Source organism: Vulpes lagopus, chromosome 11 (assembly GCF_018345385.1).
Source record: "Vulpes lagopus strain Blue_001 chromosome 11, ASM1834538v1, whole genome shotgun sequence".
Lineage (NCBI taxonomy): Eukaryota > Metazoa > Chordata > Mammalia > Carnivora > Canidae > Vulpes > Vulpes lagopus.
This window is the reverse complement of record NC_054834.1, coordinates 76,132,659-76,150,152: the sequence shown is the minus strand read 5'-3', so window position 1 is coordinate 76,150,152 and position 17,494 is coordinate 76,132,659. Positions and strand designations below refer to the sequence as shown.

Below are 17,494 nucleotides of genomic sequence, written 5' to 3'. Positions count from 1 at the left end.
ATGAGTGTCTATGTATGCATCGTGCTTCTGTATAATGCCTTCACTCCCATTATTCCATCTGAGCCTCAAAACCACCGCAGGAGGTAAGCAGAGCAAGGATCCTTAACCTCATTTTACAGATAAAGCAGAGGCTCAGAAGAGGGGAATGACTTACCCAAGAGTCGAAAAGACCAGGTCTGAAACCCAGATTTCCTGGCCCCAGGCCCAATGCTCTTCCCATCAGAGCCTAAGGCTGAATGGTTGGGTGTGGATCACACAGCAGCCACATGCCTCCCCAGACACGTGTCACTTGGTATTATCGACAACTGCATCTGTACCAAGCATTTGGTCACAGCTTGTCATAAGCCATATTAGAGATGGCATCTCTGCGTGGGGCCCGGCACAGCCATGGGTGAGAGGCTATAAGACAAGTGAGAGATGGGAGGACTGTCTTGCTGGCCGGCATCCTGGGGGATACCTTGTTCTCTGACTTTTAAGTATTTATGAGGCACAGACTGAAAAGCATGCTAATGGGAAGGAGAGGGTCTTAGATCCTAAGGGTGAAAGGTCCTGAGGACCCGCCAGAAAACTTTTTCCTGGCCAAGGACACTGCCTCCTGTCTAAAGACAGCCCAAGTCAGGAGGAAGCATCTGCCTTCCCTGTAAACAGAAGGCCAGAGAGGTTCCCGATTGTATCACCACCAAACACAAGGAGCCATGTGCTTACTATGAGGAGAACACACACCTCTCAGGGCAAAGGACTATGTCACACTGGGTCTGGGTACACAGACCAGGGCAGTCTGAGAAGCGAGGGGCCACTCATGGGGTCCTAGGTTGGTGCCTTCCTCCTGTGACAATTTCAGGGGTGCCAGGGGATGTGCAGACCACGGAACATCGGCCAGAGGGTGTTTCCCTTCCCACTTTCCCCCTGCAGCGCTGCCCCCCCCCCCCCCCACTCTGTGGGCTGTGATGATGGCCAGAAGCAGAGCTTCACAGAGCCCGTACGTTTCCCAACTCTGGAACCCTGGCCACTTGCACACCTCCCTGCTTCCAGCCCCCACCCTGCTTGGCAAATCCTTGTCCTAGGAGTACAAAGACCAAGTGGCCAAAAGGGAAAAGGAAAGACATTTTATAAATTTATTAACAAGGCAATGGGGCCCCAAAAGGCCACAGTCTGTCCCACAAAATGGCCTAGAGACCAAAGTTAGGGTGAAACTCTAGATCAATATTTAAAAGCTCAAAGCTTTGTGTTCTCTCCAGTTGAGGATCCTAATCTGCTCAGAAGAGTCCTACTCCTCTTCCTGCCCAGGAGGCAATGAGTCACCCTCGTGGCCCGAATCTTCCGATGTGGCAGGCCCCTAGGGGCTATACTTCTATGTGCTTAGCAAGGCTGGTATGAAATGGACAGTTGTGAGCCCAGCCTGGATGGCTCAGGACCTCTAATTTCCAGCGTTCCCCTGACCAAAAGCCTCACCAAGACAGGATCCTCGTCGTCACTGTTGTAACCCAGGTGCAGAATACACTGGCATCTACAATGTGTTCCATAGACACGAGCCAAGTGAGTGCACCTGCTGTTTCCTTTCTGCCCCAGCAGGCCTGATGGTCCTGCCCATACAGACACCCTGGGGACTGCCTGGTGAAGTGCGGCCTCAGCCTGCTCTAGGCAGGAGCAGAGACGGCAAACTGTCTGACAGTGAGGATTCTTGTTGCCCTCTATCCCCTAGTCTGTTAAAGGCAATGGGAAAACATTGTATTTTAGGGCAAAGGACCTGGGTTTGAGTCTGGGCTCCTTCCGAGCTATTGCTGGCTTTATGATGTTGGATAACTCAGTATGTGAATTTCACAATCTATAAAACAGGTAAAGCCAAGCCCAGCAGGTGATCCTGTGGCTTCACAGGGCAGCTATGGGACTCAAACGTGAAAGCAGACAAGAAAGATATGTCCTGAGATGTCCAGGGTCACCTGTGTACCTATGTACACAAACACACAGCTCTTTAAACGCAGAGCAGATGAGAGTGGCTACGTACAGGGCCAGGTCCTCTTCATCTCCAGACAAGCTGACCTGTGCTCAGGCTTAACACCACTAGGCATCTGCAGGTCCTTCCCAAATGAATGAACCCGCCAAAGAGTAAGTGGATGAGCCGACAACCAAGAATAAGCTATATTGTTACACGTGTATGCAGGACAGACGCCACCAAACCCAAATGAGTGCCCCGGGGGAGCAGTTGTCATACCAAGCGCACTTGGGTAGATGGTATGGCCATACTCAGGGTACCCCCATACATAGTGTTGCCAAATCCCCTACACTGTACATCCTTGCTGGGGATGAAGCTCTCAGGGGCTCTGACCCAAATTGGCACCTCCCTTACCCACTCTCAATGGTGCTACCACCAGCTTCTCCAGACAGAGGGGGTGTGGTAAGAGGCAGGGACAGAGAAAGGACCAGAACACAAGGTGGGGTGGTTACCGAGGTTGACAGTGAGCTTCATCTGGCCCCCGTCCAGCTCAAGGCGCAGGGTGTCGGCTGACTCCCTGGAGGTGGTGGCCATCATTAGCCCATAGGCCCGCTGGGACATGAAGCGCAGAGACACATCCTCCGCCTCCGTGTGCATGGCATTGGGCAGCATGATCTTCATATACATGGAGCCATCATAGCTCAGGACCGTGGCCTCTGCCCCAGAAGTGGGGGAAGAGGGAATCGGGGTACAGGTGAAGGCCAGTGGAGGGAAAGAGAAGACCGAGAGGATCGTTACAAGGATGGCAGACCCAGGGCTGGCCTGTGAGGGAGGGGCACCCTGAGGAAGAGGCACAGGGACGGGCAGTGGGGACATGTGGAGTGAAAACCAGCCTCACCTCTCTCGCAGACCCGCCCCAGAAAGCCGGTCCCGATGCAGTCACAGACGAAGCGGTTCCAGCCCTCTCGACAGATGCCCCCATTGCGACAGGGGGCAGAGGCACACTGCTTCAGTGTCTCCCGGGAGCAGAAGGGGGTGATGCCCACTGCCCCCTGAGCCTCGGCCAGGCCCCGAAGGTCTCGGCTGCGCCCATCTATGAAGAGGTCTCGCACACAGCCCACGTAGCCAGCCCGGAGCGCCGCTGTCCACACCTCTGGGGGCAGAGGCAGGTCCACCCGCCCCCCCTCAGGGAGACCACCTAGGTACAGCTCACTCTCCAGGTCCAGAATCTCACTTTCCCCCGTGGCCAAGAACGGTGTGCTGCGGCTGTTCACCGAAATGGAGCCTAGGGATCAACGGAGAGTGTGCCTCAGTGACGAAGGCAGGATAGAGAGTCAACATGCACCAGAAAGAGATCCCTGGCCTCCCACCCAACACCCGTAGCCCTGGGCAAGAGGGTCAGCCTTATTTGCTGCCGTGGATATGACCTGACAAATATTCCAAGTTCAGGAACTCAGGTGAGCCATCTCCAGCCAGCTGCCATGGGCAGTGGGCCTCTGTCCAGACTCCTCTCCCTGCACCTACATGAGTCTTCAGAGGATGCCAACCACAGGTGGACATGCCCCAAAAGGGCTGGATCACTCATAGGTCATTCCCCCAGCTAGTCCCTTAGGCCAGAAACCAGAGGCATGGAACCCTAAGGAAGCTAAAAGGTTTGAATCCAAAGTGTTTTCCTCCTACTAACATTTATTGAACTTTTATGACTGTATGTCAGGCACTTAGCACTTCACTCACATCCGAGTCTCAAGGTAATCCTATGAAAGTGGTCCATTATGATCCCATTTCGAAGGGGCAGGTGACGCTTAGGGAGATTGGGGAACCTGCCCAAAGAAGCACCAAAGGGTAAGAAGCAGAGCCAAAGTGCCATGCAGAGCCTGCATTATCCAACCCTCTGCCTGGCAGGCAGATCCACTCCTGAAGCCTGATACAGGATGACAGCCAGGAGAGGGGAGGCTAGGAACACAGCTTCTGTGTTGTCAGAATTCTCTGGAAGGAAAGGCTGGTTATCTTGAAGAAAAAGATTTGGGATCAAGTGGGAGCTTCAAAATCTTTACTGAGGGGTGCCTGGGTGACTCAGCAGTTGGGCATCTGCCTTCGGCTCAGGTCATGACCCCAGGGCCTTGGGATGGAACACTGCTTGGGGCTCCCTGCTCAGTAGTGGAATCTGCTTTTCCCTCTTTTGTGTTTCTCTCTTTTCCCTCTCCTCTTTCTGCCCTTGATCATATGCTCTCTCTCACTCACTCTTTCTCTCAAATAAATAAATAAAATCTTTAAAAAAAAAATCAAACCCTTTACTGAGATCTTTAAAAAGCAGAAGCTTATATAATGAAACTATTCTGTTTATATTTTTTAAAGATTTATTTATTTATTTATTCATGAGAAACACAGAGAGAGAGAGAGAGAGGGGCAGAGACACAGGCAGAGGGAGAAGCAGGCTCCATGCAAGGAGCCTGATGTGGGACTTGTTCCCGGGTCTCCAGGATCACACCCTGGGCTGCAGGCAGCGCTAAACCGCTGTGCCACCGGGGCTGCCCTGTTTATATTTTTTTACTTTTCCTTCCCCTCTCCTTTCTCAAGAAGATTTCTAAAAAAAAAAAAAAAAAAAAAAAAAAAAAAGTCTGCCCATCTCCATGGGGTTAAAGAGAGGTAATAAGGGTTTGGTCTCCATTAGGCCTCACTGGCCAGAGATCGTGGACAGTGTAGGGGGTGCAATGGGAGACTAAAGCATGAGTATGTGGTGTCAAACTAAAGAAGCAGAATTGGGGCCTCCTCCCTGGATGGGGATCCTCATCTGGAGCATATTCTCCTCTGCTCAAAATCTCTCCTGAACTGGAGAAGTCACTCCCCTGTCTCCTATTTTAATAACATGGCCCTAGGTTGTTCTCCCCCAACAAGGTGTCAGATGCTCCAGGGTCTTGCTGCTAAAACCCATTCCCCCACCAGGCTGCCAGATATGGCCCTCGGATCTCACCCACATTTCTATTTGTAGCAGATTCCTCAGATTGTCTACTCTACCCACCTGCTGGGAGGCCTCCAGGACATGGACACTGCCCAGCTGGACTCTCAATAAATGAACCAAATGTGGGAGAAGGAAGATGGAGGGAAAGAAAGAGATAGCAAAAGAATGTATAACGGAGAGTCAACAAGAGGAAAATAAAGCAAATACAGGTCTTGGTTCAAGATCCTTGCTCTAAAACATGGAAATGGAACAACCCAAGTATCCATTGACAGATAAATGGACAAACAGTGTGGTGGTATATACATAGGATGGAATATTATTCAGCCACAAAAAGGAAGGAAATGCTGACCCATGTTACAACATAGATGAAACTGAAAACACACTGAGTGAAATGAGCCAGACACAAAAGGAAAATTATTATATGATTCCATTTACAGGAGGTCCCTAGAGTAGTCAAGTCAATTCATAGAAACAGGAAGTAGGATTGTGGAGGCCAAGGGATGGGGGAGGGAGAACAGGGAGTTAGTGTTTCATAGGGACAGAGTTTCAGTTTGGGAAGATGAAAATATTCTGGAGGTGAATGGTGGTAATGGTTATATCAGTGGGAAGGTCCTTACGGCCACCAAACTGTGCACTTTAAAAAGTAGTTAAAAAGGTAATGTTAAGTGTCATTTAACACAATTAAAAAAGAAACACATGGAAAAAGTCAAGGAGAGCTTTGTTGGGATGCCTGCCCCAAGGCTGGGCTTAGATGTGTATGTGAACGTGGGATATCAGAAATGGCCAGAGCTGGTCAAACAGTGACCCAAGGACCAGCCAGACCTGGCGTGGGGGCTCTAGAGATCTGTGGGAGGCTAAGAAGACCACTTAATGAAGGGAGAGAGGAACAGAAGGCCCTGGGGTTTTCTTCAAGGCCTAGGCAAACTTCCAATCTAGAAAGTCACTGGTCACCTATGGGGAAACCCTGAGAGGCAGCAATTGCTCTGTGAAGACCCCCAGGTGCCATCATGAGACAAAACCAGGGGATGAACCCATGTACTATAAAGTCTGGGGAAGGCGACATTTCCCTGGGGAAGAGAAAGGAAGAAACAGCCTGCCCTAAGAGGCTGATGTTTCCGGTAGCCAGAGCATGCCCCTCCTCCCCGTGTGTGAGGGGGGAAACGGCCCCTCCGCCCAGTCTCAAGAGTCTGGTGCAGTGACACCTGGGGGAACATAACAATTTAGCTGTTGTTGATAAATGCTCACATTGGATAATATGTCAGTTCTCCTTTACATCAATTCATTCTCTCATGGTCAACATGGTGGAGTAGAGTGAAGAGAGAATTGGTCAGGAAACAAGAGGATGGAAGAAAAGACCAAAAAGGAAGAGTAGAGGAAAGGGAGGTTGGAAGCAACAGAAGTTTTAAGAAATAGCACCTGCTTGGCCTGAGCACTCTCTTCCCTGCTGCTTTATTGTGCTAGAAACATCACCAGGTGGGAGTGTCAGGTTGTTTAGCATCTGTGTCCTCCCCCACCTGAGCATGAGCTCCGAGACAGCCAAGACTGTTTCAGCCGCCCTCATCCCGTCGCAGCACCTTGAACAGCACCTGGCACACAGTAGGTACTCCACAAGCATTTGTTGAGTGAATTCATAAATGAAAGCTGCATGGACCTAGCTAGAAGGGAGGCATGGTTGGAAAGGTTTTTTTGTATTTTTGTGTAAAGGAGAATGGGCTATCTATTCTGTGGTAGGCACTATGCTAACGCTTTTACGGGTATTCAGTCATTTTCTCTTCTTTTTTTTTTTTTTTTTTTGCGGGGCGGGGAGGGGAGGGGAGGGGACCAGTCATTTTCTCTTCTTAAGGACTTTTTTAGATAATGAAACTGGGGCTTCAAGGGGCTGAGTAAGGGCCTAAAGTCACACACACAGTAGGTGTGAACCCCACTCTGCTGACTCCAAGCCCTACCCCCTACCAGTCAATGTACTATGGCAGGAGGAACAAGGAAGAGACTGACAGGGCAAGGAGGGGAAGAACAGTGTGGGAGGGGCCTGGAAAGGAAGTCCCGCAGGGGGAGGGTGAAAGGGTCCCCCACCCTCCAGGCCTCCTGACCTTTGCGCCCGTCCCTTTGGAAGTCCACGTGGCACCACTCGCCGTCATTGACCTTGCGGCTAGATGCCCGCAGCTTGATGCCCCCAGAGCCCATGTCCAGCAAGAGGTAGAGGTAGCCGTCCAACAGCTCCATGGCAAAGTAGTCAGCCCGCTGGGCAGAGCTGTGGCTGCCGGCCCCAGCCCCAGCCCGCCGGCCCTGGCTGAAGAGTAGCAGTCCGTTGGGCTCAGTGGTACGGAAGTCTAGGGAGATGGAGCCAGTGCGTTTGGCACTCCATCGGGGCAGTGCCACGAAAGCCTCAGGACTCTCAAAGGTCACAGGGTCCAGGGCAGCCACATCCTCACAGCGGAATGACAAGTCCCCCTGCAGCTTCATCTTGGGGTCCCCTTCCTTTGCCAGGCGGGATAGCTCCAGCTTGAAGTCATTATTCTTATAGACCACCTGCAGCGGAGGGGGGGGGGTGGGTAGGGTCAGGGATGAAGAAGCAAAAGCTGCTCAGGGTCCAGCCACTCCTGCCCAGCAGCAGCAACCACCATGGGACCCTACCATGGGAGTGGAGGGAGTCCCCTCCTCAATGCCATGGGATCACTGCCTTGGACTTCTGTCCTAGAACTCCCTTGTCCCACTATGGTCTGTGCTCTGTCCTCTGGCCCAGCCTAGCAGGGCAGCCTCAGTGCCTGCTGAATTGCAGTTGCATAATAATGGCAAGACAGTCACTGCTAACATCTCCTTGACATCTTCTAACTGACAGTATTTTTATTTACACTCTCATCTGCTTCTCACACCCACCTTGAAAAGTAGGTACTGACTACTCATTTTTCAGATACAAACACTAAGAATTATACAAGTCAACGGACTTGGCCAAGGTCACAGAGCTAGTGAGTGGAACAGCCAGGACAAACACAGGTCTTTGGTCTTCACATTCAATATTCTTTCCTCTGTGCTACTGCTGCCCTCAAGGGTCCTCTGAGAGGAGGGGGCCTTCAGTGGTTCAAGGGAATGAGAGAGAAGAAGCCTCTTGATGGAGTCAGGGGCATTAGGTTTTGAAGAGGAAAGGTCACCCACCACCTTGGAAGGAACAGAGGAGCCAGGCAGCTAGCCACGTCAGACTAAATCCCACTGAAGATAGGGACCAAAGGGTTTCCTGGCTGACCCCAGACCCTTCCTAGCCCTACTCACGTCCTTGAGGCAGCCCATAAAGTTGTTGCTGACAGGCGAGCCAGGCAGGTCAGCCGTGTTGGGACTGCCCCCAATGTAGAAGAAGTCATCAGAGCCCAGCATGGTATAATCCTCCTGCGTGTAGCCTGTGGTGGTCAGGATCCCGTCCACCGAGATGGTCACCTGCCCAGCCCAGGGAGGGAGGGGGAGAAACAAGGAGACAACTGGCATCAACTCCCTGGGAAAAGCCACTGGCTGGGCAAGGGAGGGGCCAGGGGGCTGCAGGGGAGGGGGACCCTCCATTTTTATGTCTGCTTGTCTTGGAAGAGGAACAGTGGGGGGAAAGAAGGAAGGCAGGAAAGGAGGTAGCACAAGATTTGATGGTTTCAGGGTGGGCTAAGGCCTGCCCCACAGCCCCCATCTCAGCAAGCAGAGGCCTGAAGGGTACTTGGAATGCTCACCATGAAGATCACCAAGAAGTAGTTTCTGGAAATGGCTCCACAGAGGAGTGGGGAACTCAGGACAAGGCCCCATTATGGGGAGATGCAAATGGCATCTTCACTTGCCTCCTCTTGAGGTGCTCTCTGGACCTTCATGTGATTTCAGAGCATCTCACATAAAGGAGGTAGAGAACACCAATTCTCCTTGGATCTTAGTGGCTTTGCCTCACCTACAGCTGTCTCTTTGGGGCACTGAGGAGTCCCTCCAGTTTTAGCCCAGCAGGGAAGTGGGAGATAGCAAGGGCATGCAGAATAGGAGCTCAGATACTATGGGCAGCATTTGGAACTACCTCAAGGACACATAATGCCCTTGGGGTTGATTCCCACCACCACCACCCTAACATCTAGGGCTCCCACTGGTCTCTGCCTACTTCCAGGGTCTGTTTATTTCCCAAGTCCCTCTATATGCCTGTGGCTCTCTTGCCTCCCAAGGAGAGGGCAGCCCTCTACCTATTGACCAGCCTGCCCTCTTTTCATCATTGTCTTCCCTACTAACACCACCTTCATTACTCAGGTCCAGGTTAGGGAACAGGGGGACAAGGCTAACCCTAGGATACCTTAACCCTGGGCTGAAAAGTCAGGTAAGAAAGCAATGTGGGTAAGGATAGAAGAGCACCCAGTGTTCCAAGGAGATGACAAGGGCTCAACAGTGGCCTGGGGAAGGCAGAAGTGACCCTGGAGAGGAGTGACAAATGCAGGGAAATTTTATCTACCCCCTTCCCAGACAAATGCCCACTTGACCCCAGAAAAGTTTAGCCATAGGAGCAGCCCGCAAGGGCTCCAGACCCAGCAAGGTTGTGGAGGAAGAACCAAGGGCTTCAGGATTGTGAGCGCCCCACTCTAAGAAAGCTGTGGCTTAAGATGGTCACCCAGGAAAAGTGGGCAGGCTCCTACAGGGGCCATCAGGAAGTTGGCTCACAGTGAACCCAACACTGTGCACCCACAGACCACAGCTCACCCCCCACTCCCAATCCCCAAACATGCTTTAGGACCCTCTTTTCAGGCAACGTGTGGAGATTTGGGCCTTCCAGTCACATCCTGTGATGACCCACCCATACCAGTCCATATGCACAAGCCACAAGCCAGGACCTGAGACTGGTCTCCAGGGTTCCATTGTTATGGGGGTAGGGAGGAGGATGTTAGGAACTCCTAAAGAACATGGGCAAAATGAGGCAAGCGGAACTTCCCCCACAGGGCCCTCAAATCTCCCTCACTGAGATTGGGGGTACAGCTGAGCAGAGTGAGGGCTGAAGGGGTCCCCCTCCTGGGAACCATCAAACCTTGTGCTGGGGGGACCAGGTTCAAAGACAGAAAGTCTTTGTGGGAGGGGTCAGTTTGAAAGCTTTTGAGTCTTATTTGAAGGGGAGGGCTGTTGTCATTATTGTTTATTTCTTCTTCCCTCCACCCACCTGAGTCTGGGAAGTAGGGATCTGGGTGGAAAAGGGAAGGATCAAAGTATTAGTCACAAAAACATGCAAACAAGATTAGAATGGGCAGAAGGGGGCCAGGGAAAGGGAAGTAGAGGACTGGGAGGAAGGGGTGGGATAAGGCAGGGGGAGGGGTGGTAGGTGAAGGGGGCTCCCTGGGGCAAATTCAGCTCTATCCCACCTTGCACCTCCACTCTTGATGCCACCTGAAGACCAGGAAGTGGACCACTAATTAGTTCCTGAGCCTGTGTCTGGTCACCTCAGCTAGATGGTCAGCCTCTAAAGGGTCAGCTCCCAGCCTGACATGTCCCCATAACCACATTAATCCCAGCACAATCCAGGGGCACATCATGGTCATCAAAGGTGAACATCAAGTCACCTCACGACACAGAGAAACACTGGCCCCAAACATCCCCAGGAAGAAGCTTTCCTGTCCTCCCTCAGTGAGCTTGGCCTTCCAGCCTCCCCTGAGCCACCCAGCTGCATCCTCCCTCCTCAGCCCCAGCTGGGGCACAAGGTACTGGCATCTCCCTCACCCTGTGGGTTCTCCTTGGCCCAGTCCATGCAGCGAGCCCATCTGCCTTGGCCATTCTACAGCTAGAAGGACCTAACCTGCCGGGAGTGCCCTCCTCAATTCCCCTTCAGGCTGGCACGAATCTGACCTCGCCCACTACAGCTTTATGCAAGTCACTGCCATGTGGTGCCCCTTTTGGGAAAGGGCTGCCTTACTCACTCTCCTATCTGCCTCCCAAATTCGCAACTGTGTTTTAGAGCAGCCCTGGCCTGGGGGCTGGGGGAGAGGGTAGCAGGAGACAGGGTAACATAGGAGGAAGTGGGGGCTCAGCCTGGGGCTGGAGGAAGTAGAGAGAGAAACGGGGAGATGGGCACTGGGTAGAAAGGAAGCTGAGAGTAGGGGAAATGGAGGACAGTCTCTGGGGAAGGCAAGGAGGGAGATGACGGAGATTAGTAAAACCCAACTGTTCCCTCCGACAAATCAAAGTCCAGACACAAAAATGGCGGGTTCGTTAGTAAAAGCAGGAAACAGGGGAGTATTTCCCCCGTCCCCCTCCACCCCAGGGGTTCGTGATGCCCCTGCCCCCCAACCCCCCTCCCTGTGCAGCTTCTGGAAGGGGTGGGGCCGGCGGGGGAGGAGGGCAGGGGGGGCCGTGCGACAGAACAGCCTCTGCAGGTGGGACACATGCAGGTTAGAGGGCCAAGGTTGGGAGCCAGGCCCAGCAGGGGAGGAGAGAAAGAGGCAGCCACAGGTAAGGAGGCATGCGGGGCCAGGGAAGATGGGGAAGAGCAGAGATGGAGGCGAGGGAGCTGTAGGTGCAGGAAGGAGAAGCTTCCTTCCAACGGAGGAGGAGAGAGGAGCCACCACTAGGACAGAGACATGTATGGGTTGAGAAAGAAAGGGAAGGGACATGAGGCTCTCATCTTCCTCAGCAGAGGGTGACTCAGACACTCATTCCCACTACCCATTCACTACTGATCACTGACCCAGACACACCTGCTCGCACACCACATCCTGCTCAAGGCAGTGGGAGGAAGTCCCCACCCGCTCGTTTCCAAGCATCCTCCTTTCGGTCATAAGCACCACAGCTAGGACTCGAGACACAGAAGACATTTGCCACCCAACCCACATCAATCCATCAACCCAGACAGGCAGGGCCCTGCGTAAGGACTGAGTAGCCAACGGGAATGAGGCACAGCTCTGCCCTGGAACAGCCATTCGCAGTCAGAGAAGGAGTAAGGCACGGAAGACACAGGAATCCAGCCGCCCTCTATGCCCCAGGAGCATAGAGGGTGGCTGGAGGTGGCTGCAAGGGGCAGTCTACGATCTGGGCGGGATCTCAACCCTCCCTGATGGGCCCACCTCTCTCCTGCTCTGCTCTGCCTGTCTCCTCTAAGGCAGGCCGGTGGGATGTGAAACGGGTCCTGGTCACAACTATCCCCACAGGCATACTCCATGCCTGGCCTGACCCAGGAAGAAAGGCTGAGGAAGGAGAGCCCCTCTGGCATCATCCGGAGCCTTTCCCAGTTGTCTGCTAGGATCATAGGGTCACTGACCTCCCTAAGAGGGGAACTTATTCAGAGAAGAATAAGATAGAGGGCAGATGCTTTTGACTTGTGGATGGGCTAGATGGGTTTCTGGGATTTTGAAGGCTGTCCTAGGTATGCGAAATTCTCTCGTTAGTCCATTGCTGTCATCGAATTCTCAGAGGGATCCAGGAGCCAAAGGTGACTAAGAACAACTAGTTTAGGGGCACCTGGGTGGCTCAGTGGTTGAGCATCTGCTTTCGGCTCAGGTCATGACCCCAGGATCCTGGGATCAAGTCCCGCATCAGGTTCCCCGAGGGGAGCCTGCTTCTCCCTCTGCCTGTGCCTCTGCCTCTCTCTGTGTATCTCTCATGAATAAATAAATAAAATCTTTTTAAAAAAAAAAAAAAAAGAAAAAAGAATTAATTTAGGAAGAAGGCCCAGGCCTCCCTTTGGGATTAAGTGGGTGGGAGTAGGGCATGAAGACGGGAATGACGGCTGAGGGTCAGTCCTCCTATGTGCTCAAGTTTGGCCATCTGTTTGGGGTAGGGAGAAGCTAGAGAAAGAATTAGATTGAAAAGACTCACAGGAAAATGACCTGGCCAGCAGTTTTAGTCCTACAGCAACTCCTGATGTCTGGATTTGATAAAGTTTAGGGCTAGAGGGGAAGGAATTCAGGTCAGAAACCTTCAGGTCCAGGGTCACCTGGGTGGCTCAGTCAGCTAAGCATCTGCCTTCAGCTCAGGTCATGATCTTAGGGTCCTAGGTTGGAGCCCCACATCTGGCTCTCTGCCCAGCCAGCCACCTGCTTTGCCTCTCCCTCTATGTGCTGTCTCTCAAATAAATAAGTAAATAAATCTTAAAAAAAAAAAAAGAAAGAAAGAAAGAAACCACTTTCGCCTATCCCATTTTTCAGAACAATCTTTGCTGTTCATCTATAAAAGGGGTGTGACATCTCTATCCCTCGTGCTTCTCCCAGGCTGATGATGTGGATCAAATGAGATAGCAGAAGTAAAGGCATTGGGCCCTCCATAATTGTGATGTGGCCCCTGGTTGTCTCTAGGCCTCAGTCTCCCCATAAGCTAACTGACAACAGTCTCTGCCTGATACCTCAATCTAGGCATTTGTCAAGTTTATATTATATTCAGGGCACCTAGGGGATCCCTGGGTGGCTCAGCGGTTTAGCGCCTGCCTTTGGCCCAGGGCACGATCCTGGAGTCCCAGGATTGAGTCCCGCATTGGGCTCCTGGCATGGAGCCTGCTTCTCCCTCTGCCTGTGTCTCTGCCTCTCTCTCTCTATGTCTATCATAAATAAATAAATAAATCTTTAAAAAAAAATATTCAGGGCACCTGGATGACTCAGTCGGTTAAGCATCTACCTGCAGCTCAAGTCATGATCTTAGGGTCCTGGGATCCAGTCCTACATCGAGACTCACATCAAAGGGAGCCTGCTTCTCCCTCTCCCTCTGCCTGCCTCTCCTCTCTGTGCTCTGTGTCAAATAAATAAATAAAATCTTTTTTAAAATAAAAAAAATAAATTAAATTCAGGATGTGAGAGCTATTTAGGAGAATCAAAGACCCCAGTGTGTGAGCAAAAAAATTATTATTTTTATAAGAAAACTTCCATCGTCCTGACACAACTTGACCCAAACCTCTCAAAGGATTGGCCTCTTTGGTCTGTATCCACCCTCTCCACCAAGGAGAAGCACTCAAATAACAAGAAAAGAGACCATATAAAAATGAGTTAGTAAAAATAAATTTAAAATCACCTGGAACTGGGGCTGAGGAATGCGTGGGAGTAAGAACAGGGTGAACCCCATCTCTTTTGGGGCCCCATGCTCTGACTCCAATCCTCACCCGAAAGTGCTGATTCCTGGGGACAAATTTTCAAGAGTTTATGAGGTGACTCAGGCCATTGGGAGGCAATCAACCCTGGTCATCAAGCCGTGATGTTCACACTGTGGACTTTAAAAACTTAGAATTTAGTAGGAACTTTCCTTGCCAGGGCTGAAACCAGACATCGCTGTTTGCCTCTTAACCAATGTAACTGCATTCCTCCATCTTTTGCCCTCCTCCCCAGGCCAATTCTTGAGACATTCTGGGGTTTTGTGCTATTATTTTTGAGACTGATTCTCTTTTTTTTTTTTTTTTAAGATTTTATTTATTTATTCATGAGAGACACAGAGAGAGAGGCAAAGACTTAGAGAGAAAAGCAGGCTCCATGCAGGGAGCCCGATGTGGAACCCTATCCCAGGACTCCGGGATCATGCCCTGGGCCCAAGGCAGACGCTCAACCGCTGAGCCACCCAGGCATCCTGAGACTGATTCCTAAGAAGGGATGGCAACAGGATCTCCAGTGGGTCCAGAGACACTGTATTCTCTAGGGCTTGCTATGGGAAGGAATCACTTCTTTACAAAAACATCCTCACCCTGGAAACACTGAGACAGATAATCAGTTAACATGTTATAAAGATTAATAAAATTATAAATTCCTTTACAGAGCACAGATGCTTTCACTTCCATTGCCCTACTTGATCTTCACATTGACCCCATGAAATAGGCAATGCAGGTATATTATCAGCTATTCAGAAAATGAGGAAACAGACCTTTGGCCCAAGTCCATGTGGTCAATTTTTAACTGAATCAAGACCAGAAGGAAAGTCTACAGAGTCCTAATTCTCGGAGGAAATTCCCCAGGTGTTTGGGGTGTGCCACAGGAGTTTATTTTGCCTCCTTTTTGTCCCCAAAGCCACAGGTTGGCTGTCCAGTGAAACTCTGTATAGAAACGCTGTCCAAATGCTCAGCCTCTGGCCTGGCCTAAGGGGGTGGACAGCAGCTAACTTCTAGAAGCAGCAGCCGGAGAGCAGAGCCCGTGGAAGGGATGGCGCTGGGACACTGCACAGTTGTACAGGAACACCAGGATGACTGGGAATGAGCAGATGAGGTTTTGGATTGGGGAGCACTGAGATGGCTATGGCTGTGGGCACTGCCTTAGGGACAGGGCAGAGCACAGGGTCACCACGTGTCTGTGGGTACAGGGAAACACAGCCTGCGGAAGCATCAGGACAGGTCAGACGTAGCCTCAGAGGTCGAGCCTCCTAGGGAGGTGGGGGAGCCACTCAGACTGGGAGCCCCAGCTAGCAAGCTTCCCTTGTCGCCAGCCAGCCAGGCAGCCTCACAGATCGGGGAGGCTGGGCAGGCCAGGCAGCTGCCCCAAGTAGCGTGGGCCCCATGGGAACAGACACGTCCATCTGCAGGGTCCCCAGCCTGGTGCTCAATCACTCTGCATTATTAATAGGTGATGACTAACTGCCTGCTGCTGCAGAGCCGGGATGGGCAGGCCCGAGGGAATCCCAGGGGATGTCACATAGCACAGCCTGCAGGCACACCCCCCCCCACCCCCAGGCGAGGCGAGGAGCAAAGGGCCAGCCCCAGCTCCTACTCTGCTCCTGGCTCTGCTCCTGCCCATCGTGTCCCCAGACATAAGGGCCAGCCCCCACTGCCTGCCTCCATTCCAGCCCATAGCCCGCCGTTCACACCAGCATTTACACGTGTGTGGAGTCACCAGTGGAAGCCCACAGACACACAGCACAGTCTCCCACTAACACCCCCTAAATGTCACACCAACATTTACACACAGTCGCACCCACACACCAACACACACCAGCTGCGTTTACACAGACACCCACACTGACACTCACCGGAACTGAGCCCAACCCAAGCAGAGGAGTTTGGCAACAACTAGCCCAACTTCAGCCCTGCTGCACTCCTCCTCTCATCCCCTCACCTGGGAAGGTAACCACCCCATCAGAGGCCATGCAGGACAAGCAGGGGACGGAGGTCAGGGGAGATGGAAGGGGAGGAAGACAGTGTGAAACACAGTGTTAGTCAGAACAGCAGAGCGGTGGGGGAAACTGGCCACTATCCCTCCTGGGGGGAGAAGACCATTCATGCCATGCAAATGTAGGGGGGGGAGATAGAACCGCAAACCCTCAAGGCTGAGGAGTGAGGGAGGGGATGTCACCTCTTCGTGGTAGCCAGCCTGGGACAGGCCCCCCAAACTCGTATGAACTGCTGCTCTGCAGGAGCTCTGGACTGGTCCCAGGCCACTCGGCATCTCCCAGGGCCATCCCCCACCCCGGGGAACCTGCCCAGCTGGCTGCCACTGGAGGCCCGCCCCCAGCCCCCACTCCCAACTCGAGGGCCCTGTCCGGGAGCTGACAGTGAGCAGAGCAGAGCATGTCATGGGATGGTGTTTTCCATGGATTTTCAGGAGACCAAGAAAGAAACTAAATCAAAGAGAAAAAAACAAGGGAGCAGGGGGGAGGGGGCGGGAGAAACAAAATAAAGCAATAGAAATAAGCAGCCTGGCATCGGGGCTGGTCTAACCAGAGCCGATGAACATGGGGCCTGCCCCCAGGTCTCTCTGGCCAAGAATCTGAATTCAGGAGTCAGGGTTAGGGCAGGGACAGGCCAAATTCCTTGATTTCCATTTGTCTTTTGGATTTGAGTTTGGACCAAAAAAAGAAAGCAAAGGGAAAGAGGAAAACTAAAAGAGAGAGAAGCAAAAATCTAAAGATTGTCCAGGACGCCAAAAACAATCAGAAGAGCAAAACAACCAAAACCAAACGGGGAAAGGAAACAAAAGAGGGAGAATCGAACAGTTAAAAAAACCCACGGCAAACCAAACGGTAAGACAATTAGAGTGATATCTACCAGATAATGCAGTTTGTTTACCATAGCGTGTCCAATCCCTGCGTGCTTCACCGGAGATATGGGGGAGGGGTGGGGGGGTCAAAAAAAAACAACAACAACAACACCAACAACAAAGACAACAACGAAAGAACAGAACGAAAAGAAAAGAAAAATAAAATGACCAACTGTGAAACTCAAGGAAGGAGGAGAAATATATATCCATATATATTTGGCTGGTTGTTCAGACCCTCCCACCTTAGGCTCCACTGAAGTATTTTGTTTAAAGAAAATTAAATTATAATGGGAGGGAGAAATAAAACACACAAAAAAATTAAATCCCTTCTCCCAATCCCCCCTCCAAAACCCCTCCTCTGGATTCCTCTGCTCCCCAGTCCACCCACCTCCCGGAAGAGCCGGCTGCAGAGAAGGGGAACAGTTAAAGACCTTGGTTAGTAGAGAAGAAAATAACAAAAGAACTGGACCAGGAAAGCAAAGACTTAAAGATGGCTGACATTCCGCAATGAGACAGAAAGGTTAGTTCGGTTTTTCACTCATACCTCACCCCACCTGTCCCTGCCCATCCCTTGGTCCCCCGGGGGTTATAAGCGTGTTAGTAACACACACAGAGTCGGCAACGGGGTTTTCCAACAGAGGGTGAGAGAGGGAAGGCAGGGGGTTAAGAAGCAGACCCAAT

General features: G+C 51.8%; 1 protein-coding gene across 23 annotated transcripts in view; it reads right to left on the bottom strand.

Moving 5' to 3' along the window:
- The window catches only part of NRXN2 (neurexin 2), a 107,023-nt gene that overhangs the window by 50,521 nt on the left and 39,008 nt on the right, over window positions 1-17,494 (bottom strand). For 10 of the 23 annotated variants that reach the window (XM_041723122.1, XM_041723136.1, XM_041723131.1 and 7 more), the window contains 5 exons: window positions 16,822-16,866; window positions 8,160-8,321; window positions 6,983-7,421; window positions 2,832-3,218; window positions 2,446-2,649 (listed from right to left, as the gene is read on the bottom strand). In XM_041723122.1, coding sequence (XP_041579056.1) covers window positions 2,446-2,649; window positions 2,832-3,218; window positions 6,983-7,421; window positions 8,160-8,321; window positions 16,822-16,866 — 1,237 coding nt within the window. The remainder of the gene's footprint in view (window positions 1-2,445; window positions 2,650-2,831; window positions 3,219-6,982; window positions 7,422-8,159; window positions 8,322-16,821; window positions 16,867-17,494) is intronic. The other 13 variants (XM_041723124.1, XM_041723125.1, XM_041723139.1 and 10 more) reach the window with 2 other exon arrangements.